Genomic DNA, 15443 nt, shown 5'->3' on the forward strand with positions numbered 1-15443 from the left:
ACAGGGCCGTCTGCGGGCGACTATGGAGGCTGTGCTTGGGGGAGGCCTATATTTCTGCTGGGGTGAATTTATCTGCGGTTAAACGTGCTACAGAAATGGAGGGAGAGGGAAGGGACTTCAGGTATGGTTTCGGACGCGAAGGCTCAGCCCCTGGCGGCAGGGCCGGATGCCTCCATGGGGCGCAGGCGGCCGAAGGCCATCCTTGTGCGGCGGGACGTGCGACAGCCGCCGGGCGGCGGGCTAACACCCCGCTACCCGCGACGCGGGGGCGTCAGGGGGCTGGTCCCGCGGCAGCGGGGTGTGGGTGCGTGAGGGGACTGGTGCCACAGGGAGAAGGGGGGCGCCGCCGAGGGGCGGCGGGCTGGCACCGCGGACGGGCCGGGGGCGCGCAGCCCCGCTGACAGGGGCCGCCCTGCGGCGGGCGGGAGGAGCCGCCCCGCCCTCAGGCCGCGGCGGGAGCCGGGCGGCGCGGGGCGCGCGCGGCGGCGCCGTGTTTACATTCCGCCGCCCGCTGCACGTTGCCGCGGAGCGCCGGGCTCCCATTGGCGGGGGCCGGGCGGAGGCCCCGCCCCCGGGGCGGGCGGGCTGCGCCCTGCCGGGCGCGCGGGGCTGCTGGCGGAGCCGCACCGGCGGGTCGCGGACGCGGGGCTGGATGCCTCGGATCGGGATGGAGGTGCCAGGGGTGCCCGGCCGGCGGGGGAGAGGGGACTGGGCTAGCGGGCGGCTCTCCCGGCGGGGCGGCAGCGGTGGCAGCCCTTCTTCCGGCACTTCCCGCCGCTCTCCCTGGACGCCTCCGTCAATGGATCGGGGCGGGGGGGCGGACACCGAGCGGGACGCAGGGTGTCCCCGCAGCGGCTGCGGGCAGGGGAACCGCTGGGTCCGGGGCGGCCCCGCGCGAAGGGGCGGCGCTGGGGCGAGCGGGGCGCGGGCGCTGGCGGAGGGAGGGCGGCGGGCGGGGGAGCTGTCTGCCGCCCTCGCACATGCGCAGCGCGGGCCCGGGCCGCGCTATATAGCGACTTGGCGCCGGCGCCAGCTGAGCAGCACGGCCCGGGCGGCAGCGGCAGAGGTGCGCGGGGGTGGCGGGTGGGGGTCCCGCTGGTGGGAATGGCGATGGCCGTCGTGCCATCATGGTGGTGGTGATAGTGATGATGATGATTGGTGGTAGTGGTGGTACTAGTCGTAGTGCCGGCGACGGTGATGATGGTAGCGATGGCAGCAGTGCTGGCGGCACCGGCAGATCCGGTACCGGCGTGAGGGGCTCAGTCGCGAGGGCGGTGGGGTAACGCGGGGCAGCAGCCGGGCGCGGGAGCGGGGAGGCGGGCTGCCCGCCCGGGCACCGTTTTGGAGGGAGAGCGGCTGAGGAGAGCCGGGGCGGGGGGAGGATGTCCGCGCTCGGCCCCATCCGCCCCCGCCGTGCCCTCCGGCCCGGGGTAGGAAGGCTGCCGGGCGCCGCCGTGAAGGACGATGGCCCGGGCGGGCACCGCCGGCGGGAGGCAGCGCGGCGGGCCGTGGCGTCGGCGGGAGCCCGCCATCGCTTCCCCCATCACCCCCCCGGGGCCGCCCGGTGGCGAGGAGCCCCGTGGCGGGGGGCGGGCTGCGCGCTGCCGGGTTTTGGAGGGAGACGGGCGCGGTGGGGGGTGGGGAAGCCGGCCGAGCTTCTTGGCGGGCTGACCCCGATCGCCAGCCCGCGCCGCCCGTCCTCGCCCCACCCCGGCCCCGGCGGGTCCCGGCTCGTCCCGCCCTGACCCTCGGGACAGGGGCCCGGCGAGGAGGGTGCCTGGCGCGGGCACCCCCCGATCCCTGCCGCAGCCCGCGCTGGGGGGGGTGTCCCCCGCTGAGGGAGGGTGTCCCGGCTGCCGGGGGGTGGGGGCGCCGCTGTGTGCGAGGGTGCCGTTCCAGCGCCCCCCCTTCCCCTCAGCTTTTGGAGGGAGCCTCGCGCGCAGCAAGGCGGGAGCGCGGGGAGCGGGGGCCGCCGTCCTGCCCCGCTCCCGGCCCCCTCACGCGCCCCCTCAGCACCCCTCGATCGTGAGGGGGAGGCGGGCAGGCGGCGGCGCGGCCCCTTTTGGAGGGAGAGAGAGCGCGGGCGGCGGCGGTGCCCCCCACCCCAGCCTGACCCCCGCTCGCCCCGGGGCTGGCCGAGCCGCCCGCCCGCCGGCACGGCACGGCACGGCGCGGCGCAGGCCGCCGCCTCCCCGCTCTCTGTAAATTGGCGCGGAACCGGCGCGGCGGGAGCGCGGGCGGCGGCGGGCGGCCCGGCACGACCCATCCTGGCAGGTGTGGGGGGGGCCGGCGGCGAAATCGTCACGGAGGGAGCCGCTGCACCGGCGAAACGGGTGTCTGTGTGGGTGCCTGGTGGCTGCAGCTTGCGGGGTGTAGAAAGAATGAGGGGGGGTCACAACCCGAGGGACACCCCACCCCCCCATCTTCCGGTGTGGGAATTGCCCCTTTACAGCTTTCCCCCACCCCAGGCTAGGTGAGCCCAACTGGCCTGAGGCGAGCTGACTGCTGGCATAGCTGGGCATCCCTGTGTAGCCACTTCAGCAGTGTAACTCCCCGTGGGACCTGGAGCTGTGTGTGGTGATATACCTCAGATGCCCTCTGCTCAGGCATTCTTCACACCAGTAAAATACTCGTGCCCTTCTATTTCATTTGTCTAAACCACTCTTCTCTTTGTGGCACATCTTGTGGTGGACAGAACTTGGTCCTGACTTCTTGAGGATATGTTAACTAAGGTTATGTTACTCGTTTGATCCAGGTAGAGAACTTAGAACCCAAAGAAGATGTCAAGACGCAGGTAAGCTGTTAGCATTGTAATACACCAAGCTTGTTTGTATTCATCTAAAAACTGCTGCTCTCTTAATGTCCATGTCTTTTTGCTCTTTGCAGTAGCCGTTTGCAAGCCAAGCAGCAGCAGCCATTATCATGTCAAGAAGAGTCTCCACAAGAACTGCAGGCACCAGAACATCTCCAGACCAGAAAAAGGAGAACGGCAGAGGTGACCGATTGGAAAAGTTTAATTATATTGAAAGTTCTGCAGTGCATTTGGATGGGAGAATCTTTACTCCACTGAGTTAGAAAGTTGGGCAGGAGTAGGTGTGCTGGTCGTTGTCAGTGTATTGATGTGTGTCTCTCTTCTCGGCAGGAGGTAAAGAAAAGAGAAGATGGGAAAATTGCTAAAAAGCATCAATATGAGATTAAGGTAATTCAATGCTGAATACCAGTTCAAACTAGGTGAGGAGGTCCACCTGGTTGGTCCATTCACACTTGGCAGGTGTGAAGTGCATTCCACACTAGAAAGTATTGAATAGGGGAAATTTCCAATTTCAGATATTAAAAACTATGGGAGCCTGGCACCTTAGCATCTTTTTGTATGTTTTTGCTTTTTTACGGGTGGCTTTGTTACAGATAAAGGGTCCTTCAAGGTGGAAACCACGGCAGAGTAAGGTTAAGTGTAAAAATGAGTATAAAACCAGGTATTTCAGAATAATTCCATATGCAGAGCAGGTAAGGCCTAGAGGCAAGTCTAAACAAGATCATTGCACTTGTTTTAACTTAAGGTGTGGTTTCACGGCCATTTAGTTATGAAGACTTATAACCTCTTTACTTTCATTTAACTGTTCTTCTGATTATTTAAATCGACTTAGGAATCTGTTTTAAATAACATGGGCTACTCCTAAACCGACTGAGGGGGGCTTTACAGTTTTTTTTTTAAGTGGGTTAGTAAAATAACGTAACTTTCTCTTGCAAACAGTCTTGTTTGTAGTTATTCTGTTTTTAAAGCAAATGAGACTAACGGCTATCGTGAAGCAAAACTCTTCTGTTGATTGTGAAGCTGTATTTGCAAACTGTGTAGGGAAAAGTGCTATATAAGTATATCAGCTGTACTTGAGGTGAAACTCCGTCTTACAGCTTACCCTTGCCTAAAGGAAGAAACCCTGCTCCCCTGTCTTTGTTCCCTTGATAGCTGGCCACGCACTCCATCACCTGTCTTGCTCCAATTTTGGTTTAATGTTTAAATGAAGCAGTATGAAGGTTCAGCGTGCTAATTTGGCACTAGTGAGTTGAATCAACACAGCAGAGGGTCTGACAAGTATCAAAGCTGACAAAGGAAGGAAGGGGTGCAACTTGGGCAGTGAGGATCACAGGAGAGAAGGAGTACACAGCTTTTCTCATAGCTGTGTGCTGTTAAGATCAAATCTGCTGGAACACATAACTTCAGTCTTAGGGTATTTTAGTCTGACTGTAAATAGGTTAGATATACTAAGGAAATCGTGTGCGGTTTACCTTGCAAAACAGCTATATAGGAAAAGTTTCTGTGTTCACGGATGGGTGTTGCCATTTGTTCTTAGTGAATGGGATCCCCTCCTAACCCCAGAAAGCATAATTCAAGTTCTGTGTCACCATTTTGAAGGCTGTCAGCCATTAGAGCATTGCATATGTTCCATGCATTTGATATCTCCTTACTTGTATAGGTTATGTACAGCCAAATAGGTATGAGTGAAACAAATTACACAGTTAATTAAAGCAATCTAGAATTCCTTCTCTGTAGCTTTAACTGCATGGATAACTTTGTTCTCTTCTCCTTTTGAGTCATTGCATCCCGTATTTGGCATTGGTAAGCTGAGAGATAGTTCACAGCTGCTGCTTGCTCAGTGGGTATCTAGTTCTGGAGCTGAGATGGGTGGCTCCTCTCTGGAGTGCTTAATTGGAAGATAACAAGTTGTTGAATTTCCACTGAAAGACAGTAGAACCTCCACCCTCTCCTTTCTTTTCCCTCAGAGTAGATAAGTAGATAGGACTGGCAACCTAATGTCTTGTGTTTTAGTAGCCATGAGTACCTTTGCCTGTGTACTGTAACTGAACAGCTCAAGCAATGGACAGGTTACTTGTGGGTTCATAAACCAAAGACAATTGTCTTCCTCAAAGCTGAGTTTTTCAAATTTGTCAAATCTGTTTATACATGTTCTGTCTTGACTACAAAAGGGTTTGTTGGCATTTAATCTCTCTGTCTTGTTTCAGTACTTGAATCAATGCTGAGGTCCAAAAAGACTAATATATGTTACATATATTGTTGTTACTGTAATCCGCTTCTTGCGTTTCTTGCTCCCATAGTAAAATCAGTATTTAAAAGACACCTTGTTTATGTTACAGAGTTGTTGGCCACCCACGATAACAGGAGGCATCTCACCTTGCATAATTATTGAAACTCCTCACAAAGAATCAGTAACCTCGGATTTCTCAAGATTCAAAAAATACAGGTTCAGAAACCTCTTCATAAATCCGTCACCTTTGCCAGAACTCAAGTAAGTTTACCAGAGGCAGCAATTTTTGTTTTATCAAATATGCTGAACTACTGTAGTAAAATCTGTTGTTGTATCGTGACTGTATAATAGTGGACAGTACTGAACCCATACCTCTACTTGCGTTCTCATCCCACAAACAATTCAGTGTCCAAAAAACCCAGAAATTCTGTGGGTGGTTTCCCCCCACCCTGATCTTATAAACACACTGGACAGTTAATTTTTGCCTTTCAGAGCTGTCCTTTTATAAATTAACACTGGAGACTTAAAATGGTTAGGAGGCATGTGATAGATAGTTAAACTAAACTTCCTTCAGTCTTGTTGGAACAGAGTGACCAAAGAATACTAAGGAAAGTTTTCTTTAAGAACGTAAAAATGTACAAAACCGCAAATAAATTTGGGGCAATATTGCTGTTCAGGTAGCTTGCTAATGCCACGCAGTTTACTTGGTGCAGTCACAGTTCTAGAAAGTTTCCCTTCTGCAGAGGGATAGATTAGCTGACCAGAATTTCTTAGCCATTCAGGTGTATTAAGATGAGTACGCTGGTTGCTGTTTGTATCATCCCAATGTTGAGTGAAAGAGCTTTTAAATTTACTGCAATGCATTAGGAAAAACTGCTGAGGTGAGTAAGAGAAGCAGGACATGAAGCATTACTTTAAAAGCACCTTTCCAGATATGTGATGTTTTTATCTGTTCTGGCCAAAACTTTATCAGAACTGAGAGATGCTGCATGGTGATGTTTTGCCTCAGTGCAAAGCAGTAGGTCTTTTACAGTCTCTTTCACTGAGTTTTGAACTAAACCACTTTTCTATTACTCCCAAGCCTGCTTTAAAGAACAGTAAGCTCTTCTCTATACCTAGCAAATAACATTTTTGTATGTGTTGGAAAACTTAGTGCCAAATAGTGTTTTTTACAAATAATAATTTAAAAAAAACAAGTATGGTGGATAAGAGAATTTTCATGCACTCCTTTAGCAAGTTGTTGGAAACTGCTGGATCCCAAAAATATGTTCAGGTACCGAATTCCATGCAGGGAGTTTAAATCTTGATGTTGACCTCTTGTCGATAGGCATTTGGTAAAACTGAGCTCTATCCTTTCTGACTAGCTGAATAAGAGGATCATTTACTCTTTCCTGCCTTCTTTCTGAACTGCTGTAGGAAGATCATAATAGGAGATGTCTCGATGCTTGCCCACTTAAATGGGGAGACTTGTGCATTAAACAAGCAAGTATCTCTCCAGCTTTGAAGTATGATGGCAGCGAAATGGAACTGATCTGGGTTTGACTTTGTAGGCAATACCAGTGATCAGGTCTGTTTAATACCTCAGTTTCTGCTTGAGAAAAGGTAAATATATAACTCCAAAAATTTCAGTAGGAATTCAACATTATATTAATTATGTGGTCTCCCTTTTAGCAACTGCAGGATAAGAAGTACATCTACAAAAAAACCCTCATCAATTCATAATAACAATAATTAAAAATTAAACCCAAGCTATATTAATGGTATAGGCATCTTCTTCCCAAGTAGCACTTGAGTGCTAATAAATTTTAAGTTAGCAATTGACAAGAACTCGGTGTTTTTCACTATTAACTGTTTCTGAGCCTTAAGGTAGGCTAGAAAAGGAAGGGATGGATGAGTAACGTCATCTGTAAATGTTTTTCTCAAAGTAAACTGAATAACTTTGTGTTTGTTTTGTGTTTCTTGGGGAGTTGGGGTGGTTGTTTTTTCTTTTTTATGGGGAGGGTTTGGTTTTTATCTTTCTCTCTGGACTGCTACCTAACTAGGCAAAATAGGAAATCTGGTTGTATGTGCAACTTTGGGATGCCCGTGTTCAGTTCTATTGCCTGTTCTATAAAACCGGACTTGCTGATCATCTTGGCAAGTTGCTGTTGTGATGATAGAAAACTGCAGGTATACTTTGAACATTTTATAATCGCCATAAGGATCTTGTAGTATGTGCAATTTTTCTTTTTGTTCCTAGATATCTGTAAACAATAAATAATGTTTTATACTCCTTTTGTGAATGTGTATATACTTAACAATGCTTTGTGTAACTTTATTCCATAGCTGGGGAAATTCCAAAGATGTCTGGTTGAACATCCTGAAGAAGGAGAACAGATACGCTCATTGCAAACATTTCACATCACTACATTCTAGTTTGCAACCTCACATGAGATCAATACTGTTAGACTGGCTCTTAGAGGTGTGTTCTTTTAGTTACTTTGCGATGCGTTATGCCTGTGAAGTAGGCACATAAAAGATCTGATAGCAAAATGTACGGTAATGATGAATGCCCAAACTAGTTTGCAACGGGAGGGTTACAAGTTACTGCTTTTGATCCCCATGCTGTGCTACATTCAGGTCTTCCTTGGCAGGAGATGCTGAACCTTCCACACAGGGCAGTACTCTAATTTTTGCTTTTGCCACACTAGTTCCTGGGAAGGAGAGAAGTCTAGTTTTGTGACACTGAAAACGCTGTAGACAGATTAGTTATGGGGCTCTAACTTTACATCTTAGACTGTATCTAAGCCACGAGACAACTGCATCTGTTATGAGGATTTGAGTTACCACCCTGGCCCTGTCTACATCAAAAGTGCTTAGATGTCAGCCCCGGCACTGTTTTCTGACTTCTTAGTGATTTATTAATTCTGTCCTATAAGAAGAAGAGAGCAGAAGAAATTAGTGTATTACAGGCTGACATCTGAAGGTTCTTGATGTAGGCAGGCTCTTATTTGAAGAGGATTACAAATAAATTGTATCCATATTCCAGTCCAATTGCTTGACTTAACACTACTCCAGTTGTCAAAATGGAAGCTCTCGGTCTTGGCAGCCTATGCAAAGGGATATTAGTGTTGTAAATAAACAGCTACGTTCTGGAGGCGTTTCCAAGAACTCTATATAGAGCATATTTAATTACCACTGCCAAAAGCAACGTTTGACTTGGACAATCCTTGCCCATCTGTAGAAGGGATCTTGCAGGCTTACCAATTCCGTATCAAGTACTCCAAGGAAGCAGATGTTACAGTGATGTTACAGTGGCCCTCTTGCTGTCTTGGAACAGTGCTAATAGCAAGGAATTTCAAGGGAAAGGAAAGGTTTTGGTTTAGTTTGGTTTTTATGGATTTATTTTTTTTTAAATACAGTCTGAATATAAAAGCTATTCCAGCTGTGTACTTCACTGCTTCCTCTGATGCATAGTTTGCAGACCACTATTAAATTGCATTTTGTTGCTTTTTTTGAAAATCTTGAACTCAGGAAATCATCCAACTTTCAAACAGAGATGTCAAACAGCCTTGTTGTTGTCTAGCTCAGTAGTTCTATATGCCACAGTGGATTAAAATTCCAGCAATTTTGAAAGTTCTCCAGTAGCTTCTGACATTGTCTTCTGTAACACCATGGTTGAGATGCTATTTAACATGACCAAACGTTATTATATTTGGGCAATACACTTGTACAGAAATTGTGTCATTTATTTGTGGGTGCAGCTGGTCTGTACATTTTTAGTTCTGAATCTTGTTTGGAGCAGTAGTTACTAATATCAAAGTAGCACATCAACTGATAAATACTATCAGGTCTAAAAGAATGAGCTGTAATGTTACTGCCAACTGTTGCATTTTTGATTGTCAGGAAGGGTTTTAATTTGCAAACGAGCTTGCAACCTTATCATAGGAAATAGTTAGGGGTAGTGATTTGTCTAGTAACCGCGTGAAATAATGGAGTGCTTTGTATCTATTTCTTAGATATTCTTTTCTCTTCATTGCATGTAGATTATAAGTGATTTATAAATATCCAACTGGTTTGTAGTTGCGGAGGGGATACAGAGTTGCAGATGAGCTGGCTTTGTGGTAGACCCACCCAAACTCAGTTGGAGATTAGAAGAGAAAGTAGGCCACTGCCTAAGATCTCCAGGCCTGGGCAGTCTCCTTTTTTTGTTGAACTGGCATTTGAACCACTTTGATACAATGCAGGTATTGAAAGTTCTCCCTGCCAGGGAAAGCCATAACCGTATGGAACAGATGGCTGTTCTTGCAGTTTTGTTCCTGCTTAGTGAGGCTGTTGGTGTGCCTGAGGGGCTGCAGGCAGTGTTCCTGGCTTGCCAGCAGAGCCCCCTCAAGCTGGAGCTTCCAGGTTTATTTGCTGCCCAGCCAAAGACTTTGAGTTTTTCAGTGGTTCTGCCCTTGGACAGACCTATTAGGAATACAGGGGGGATCTGCTCAGAGATTTCAATTTGAGGTTTGAGCCCAGAGTATTCTTAATCAAGCAAACTAGTGGGGTAATTTTGCTGGGTGTCCCTCCCCCTCCCATAAGACTTTCTTCTGTCAGTGGAAATTGTACTCATTTTTTAGGGAAACTGGATGCTATTTAGATTGGAAAAAGCATACTTTGGAAGTATGGTAGTGCATCATAGGCAATCCATGTTTAGGTGGGAGCATGGAAAATACTTTTTCCAGTCCCATATTGACCACTACATCCTAACACACTTAGGTATACAATAGTTTGTGTGTGCAAGAGATAAAATTGTTTATACTGTGTTTTAGTATTAAAGCTTGGATGCTCCAATGTGTGTACATAGACTTTTATAACAGATAACTGAATTGTTTGGGTTTTTTTGTTTTCCTGTTGTAGGTATGTGAGGTGTATGCACTCCACAGGGAAACCTTCTACCTAGCTCAAGACTTTTTTGATAGATTCATGTTGACACAAAAGAACATTAACAAGAGCATGCTTCAGCTTATAGGAATTACCTCATTATTCATTGCCTCCAAACTTGAGGTAAGAAGCTCTGTTACAGAGTTGAGGATATTAAGATTGGAATAACTAAAAAGACGGTGATAATGTATGTATTCTGTCTGAATATTTTGAACTTGGTAGTGTACATACAACACTGAAGGTCAGAAGGGGGAATTTTTTTTTCCTCTTCCTTCAGTTGCGCATATGTCAATCTCTTGGAATGTAGTCTTTGTCCTCCCTTTCCTCAGCAGCAGGGAAGGAGGCTGCACAAACTTAAAAGGTATGCAAATGTGCTAGGAGTAGTTTTGTTTTGTTTTGCCTTTTCCCAAATGTACAGCAGTTGGCAAACAATCTCAGGAATGGGTGGTGGGACTTGAACAAAACCAAGCCTAAGTCTCCAGTTGCCTGTACGTCAGGCTGATATCCCTAAAAACCTTTACAGTGGAGCCTTTTTCTTTTAAAGTGCAGTGGTGGTGATACATCTTGTTGGCAAATTCTCTTTTACTAACACACCTAGGTATATTTGGCCCTAACTGGCATGACTGGGCTGGCAAATTTCTTTGTTAACCATCTACTGCACCATGGATTTTGCCAGCTACAGTGTTTGTGGGATTTTTTTCTCATCTTTTTGTAGCATGTTGGCGGGATTTTTTCCCTTTTTTTTCCTTAATCTATGTGACTATATCAGCACTGGTATTGCACATAATCTATCAGCAAGCCATTTCTAATACAGCAGTGTGCTGTATGAGAATTAGGATGGAGTATATCTTTGCATCAGCTGGAATGGCTGAGTAGAAAGTGGTATAAATGAAAGGATGTTCTGATTGCCTGGTCAGCATTTATTTCCCAGAAAGCTAAAATAGTTGCAGTAAATCTACTGTGTTTTACAACAGATAATATATAACCTAATCGGTTTTAGTATCTCCTCATTCTGTAAGTTTCAAGTCACTCCATATAATGAGAAAAACACTGTTCCAGCTTAAGAAAAGTTACTTTTCAGTCCATATTGAAATATTATTTGCCAGTATCTTCTCAAGCTTTCTTAGAATTCTAAGGCACTCTAATCTTCACTTCCCTCCCTCCCTTTAAAGGAGATCTACGCTCCTAAAATACAGGAATTTGCTTACGTCACTGATGGTGCTTGCAGTGAAGACGATATTGTAAGAATGGAACTTATTATGTTAAAGGTAACAACTTTGTTATGTTTGTAAGTGCTTCTTAAAAGACTGTCCAGCTGAGCCTTGTATTTTAATGTAACTTACTTGCTTAAAAGAGGAACATGTTTAGTTTGTCCCTGTTTCTGCAAAACAATGAAACCTTCACTGTATGTGTAGCGGACCCCCAGACCCCCTGGCTGGGGTGAAGTCCCCGTCTGTTAGAAAAGGACGGGATTACTTGTATGAAAGTAAAAGGCTTTCAGCAGTTGCAGCCAACCACAGGACAGGCTAGAAGGCTGTTGCTGTACTGTCCTGCACTTGCCAGGGTCCTTTGCTGTCCAGGAACAAGGGCCTGTAGGAGAGCCAGGCAAAGAACTGATGCTGCCTGGTGCCCCTCACGTTGGAAAGGCTTAATCTTTACCATCACAGAACTCCTTACACATTTATTCTTCCTTAATAGATGTGAACCGCAGGTTCAGGCAGCTAGCTTTGAAGGCTTGGGAAATAATCTTAATTTCCCAGCTTCTGAATGTGGAAGATACGTAAGATTCATCTGCACAGGCATAGGGACACATGTTTGTGCTGATTTTAATACACAGAACGATACTGTTCAAAAAGTAGTGAGAATACAATCTAAAATTAATATTTGTCCTTGAAATTGTACATAATATTTAGGGTCTTTTGAGGATCTGTGCAGTAAGCTGAGCAATCTTGAAAGAGGAGGTGTGGGAAAAGAGATCAGAGGACAAAACTATCCTTGTGTGGTAGTCTAAGTATTAACTGTTTGTTTAATATTTGCAGGCTTTAAAATGGGAACTCTGTCCAGTGACAGTTGTCTCTTGGCTGAACCTCTATCTTCAAGTGGATGCTTTGAAGGATGTTCCGAAAGTGCTGCTACCTCAGTATTCTCAGGAAAAATTCATTCAGATTGCACAGGTAGGTGGTAAACTGTATTGAAAAATGCTTTTTGGAGCCATTACAAGCACACTGAACCTTACACCCCAAAAGCCGTTAAAGCATGCTTTTCCTTGTTTCACCTCACCCATTACTCTGTTAAGGAGTGGGCAAGTTTGACTCTGCCGGAGTGCTTCATACTCAGTTTTGAGGACGAGCGCCCATGTGTTTCTTGTCTCCCTGCTCTCATGGATTTCAAGACTTTTCTGTGCACTGGAAAAATAACAGCTCTGAGAGGAGGGATAATTTAAGATGCTGTGGACAGTTAACTGTTTTTACCTGTGTTGTCTGTAACAGTGTTCCGGTGTAGTTGCCCAGGAGGCAGGCTGATGAGCATTTTGACTACTTGGAAACTGCTTTGGTTCAGTTTTTACAGGCATGTGTCGTGTTGAGCCTCAGAGAGGCTTACTGAAGTGTAGATTGGTCCAAGTCACTGAGCTGCAAGGTGGTATTTAAGAAAATACCTTTCTCGAGCTCTGCTAAGAGTTTGTGTAACACGTACAAGTGAAGTGTCTTGCATACTACTGGTAAAGTGCGGATTGCTTTGAGACCCACTTGAACCGTAGGTTGGTGCCAGCAATTAATTAGATGCGTGCGATTGATGCTAAAAAGCTCAGGCATGTCATAGAGCATAGGCTGTAGGACTGCTGTATGCATAGCAGTTTCTGAGACAGGATTATACTAAAGTACCATCCTGTTAAAATTTGTGCCTCTTATTTCCTCAGCTGTTAGACCTGTGTATTCTGGATGTGAATTCTTTGGACTTCCAGTACAGAACACTAGCTGCTGCAGCGCTCTGCCACTATACCTCAGCTGAAGTAGTTAAGAAAGCTTCAGGTAAGCAGCCTTTGCAAAAGCTTGGTTTTGTTAGGCTGGGAATGCTGGAAGCTGTCACATGCCTGAGGCTGCCAAGAGTGTAGCGTATCGGTTTACCAGGCTGCCAAAGAGCAAAAGCTACATGGACACTTGAGCAGTTTGCCCTGTTCTGTGGGGTCCTCCCAGTTTCGTTTCCCTTCTACCAATGTTTCAGATGTTTCAAAGACTCAACTCTTTCAGAAGCACAGTCTTTGCTAAGGAAATGAAGCGGGTTGACCCTTCTTACTTTTGGGCTAATACTGCTCTATGACTTCCAGTTGTTTTGGGGATCATTAGCTACATGTTAAGCTACTTTTTCTCCTAAAATGGAGTTACCAAGCAATCACCCTTGTCTGTCAGCCATATTCAGTTGTCATATTCATACCTTTGTGCTAATTCCCACCAGCCTGTTCCCTACAAAGTGGGGGGGGGGGGGGGAGAAAAACCTAAGCTCACTTAAGCTCATCTCGTGTGTTGCCTGAGGTTCCATAAAGGGCTGTGACAATAGTGTCTGTTTTTATAGCTATAAATATCTTCATTTATATATGACCCCAAAATCTTGTGTTCAAGGTGAAAAAAGTCACTGCTTTGCTCAAGAGGCCTATGCTCACTTCAAAGTGGTGTGGCCGAAGACAGTAACAAGCACAAGGAAACACTGGAAGTTTCTGGGAGGGTGTTTCTCAGTTTTTATCTGCAGTATTACTTATTGTTGGTTTTAAATTTACAACCATCTTGTAACACTGCACAACTCCTTTGTGACTTCTAAATACATTACCGCGTTCTTCCTCCAGGCTTAGACTGGGAGAGCATTTCAGAGTGCGTGGAATGGATGGTTCCCTTTGTGAGTGTGGCAAAAAAAGTCCCTGCGAAGCTGAAGAACTTTAAGAAGGTTGCAGCAGAAGATCGACATAATATCCAAACACACACAAGTTATTTGGACATGCTGGTATGTGGTTTGTGGACTTGCAGTTCAGGCAGTTGAGAGTGCGTTACACACCCCTTCTCCTGAGGCAGCTAAGGGTGGCTGAACACCTACCTGCTCACACCTGGCCTGGCTCACCTCAGCCAGTGGGGCCTCACCTCTTGTCTCTGGCTCCTGCTTGATGATGCTATAAACTAAATGTGTTTTGCCAGAACACTCACAGACTGCAAGCAAAGGCTTGGATTAGAAGTACTGGTGGAGTGTGTTTACAAGATAATAATCTTTACTTTGTTGTGTAACATCACCTTGGGTTTTTATTCGGTATCCGAAATCTGGAGTACATGAATTGTACCAGCACTGTGAGGAAAGCGCTGCTGAGTGAACACTAGTGAAACAAAAAAGTAGAACTTGTCAAAGGTATTAACTGTTGTTGTCTTCCTCCCCTGACACACAGGAAGAAGTTAACAGTGGAGTAGCATCTACTGCCCCGGGTCAGTTATCACCTGTGTCAACAGGAGGAATAATAACCCCTCCCAAAAGTACGGAGAAGAAATGAAATATGGACAACAAACATCATGAACAGTTTTGGAAACAGGACTTGGTGCTTCAGAACAAGACCCCACTAAAGGTGACTCATGCTCTTTATGGCTATTCAAGACTTGAGCAGAGATGGAAATTGAGACCAGTGTCCACCTACAGGCTTGGTAAAGAGTTAGAGCGAGCATCTGTCACAGGAGCCCAGACTACTTTAGTCCATTCTCAGACACGACTTAGTTCAACTCTGACCATTCCTAACTTAACAGATTTCAAGAACTGGTTATAAATGGCTGAGTGGCAAAGTTTGTCCACTCAATCTACATGTCAAACTTGCTTTAACTTTGGCTAGTCATACAGAACTTAATGACAGCTTGTACATATTACCTCTTCTTGACTTGGTGTTGTGTTTTTTTCTCTTTTCTTGGTAAGGTCAGAGCTTAATGCCTGTCAGTTAGTAGTTGCCCATGAGCTCAGGTGCAGTATTAGAGGTAAGCAGTTTACTTTTCTGAAACCACTCCGCCCTTGCAGTGCCATGTAGCCAGCCCTGCATCAAATCCTAGCTCCACAGGAGACTGACAAATTTAAGGTGGCCCCTTAGGGCTGGCATGAACTTGAGTTCTGGTGTATCACTGACCTCAGGTAGGAGTAGAAGCGAAGAACCTGCTGCTGAAGTAACCGTAACTGGAAGGACAGTCTTGGAAGGAAGGAGTGCTAAGACCCAGCCACCAACTTTCAACAAGAACTGGAGAGGGTATGGAAAAAAGGGAGCTACTGGTACTCTGCAACCACTCATGTCATAGGAACAGTATTTTAAACTTAACTGTGGAGCTGTATTTTATCAGTGTTCATAAACAGCATTAACTACTGTGTTTTCCTTGGGATATTCACTACCTCTGAATCACTTCTGTGATGAAGGGACAGTACTGGGAAAGATGGGTATTGGTCCTCCTCCCTCTTGCAAGGGGGCTCCCACCTGTGCCCCACATC

General features: G+C 46.7%; 1 protein-coding gene across 3 annotated transcripts; it reads left to right on the forward strand.

Annotated features, from left to right (window-relative positions):
• Positions 1-597: 597 nt before the first annotated feature.
• On the forward strand, positions 598-14820 carry CCNE2 (cyclin E2). 3 transcript variants are annotated; one of them, XM_056331175.1, is made up of 12 exons: positions 598-673; positions 2756-2794; positions 2887-2995; positions 3143-3199; positions 5152-5303; positions 7368-7503; positions 9927-10073; positions 11123-11218; positions 11990-12124; positions 12868-12979; positions 13789-13943; positions 14374-14820. In XM_056331175.1, the coding sequence occupies exons 2-12, from the start codon at positions 2781-2783 to the stop codon at positions 14473-14475; spliced, it is 1215 nt and encodes a 404-aa protein (XP_056187150.1). In that variant the 5' UTR covers positions 598-673; positions 2756-2780; the 3' UTR covers positions 14476-14820. The 3 variants fall into 3 exon arrangements, with proteins under 3 accessions (XP_056187150.1, XP_056187149.1, XP_056187151.1); XM_056331174.1 differs by lacking the exon at positions 598-673 and adding an exon at positions 1000-1066; XM_056331176.1 differs by lacking the exon at positions 598-673 and adding an exon at positions 1218-1242.
• The last annotated feature ends 623 nt before the right edge of the window (positions 14821-15443 follow it).

Source organism: Falco biarmicus, chromosome 3 (assembly GCF_023638135.1).
Source record: "Falco biarmicus isolate bFalBia1 chromosome 3, bFalBia1.pri, whole genome shotgun sequence".
Taxonomy (NCBI): domain Eukaryota; kingdom Metazoa; phylum Chordata; class Aves; order Falconiformes; family Falconidae; genus Falco; species Falco biarmicus.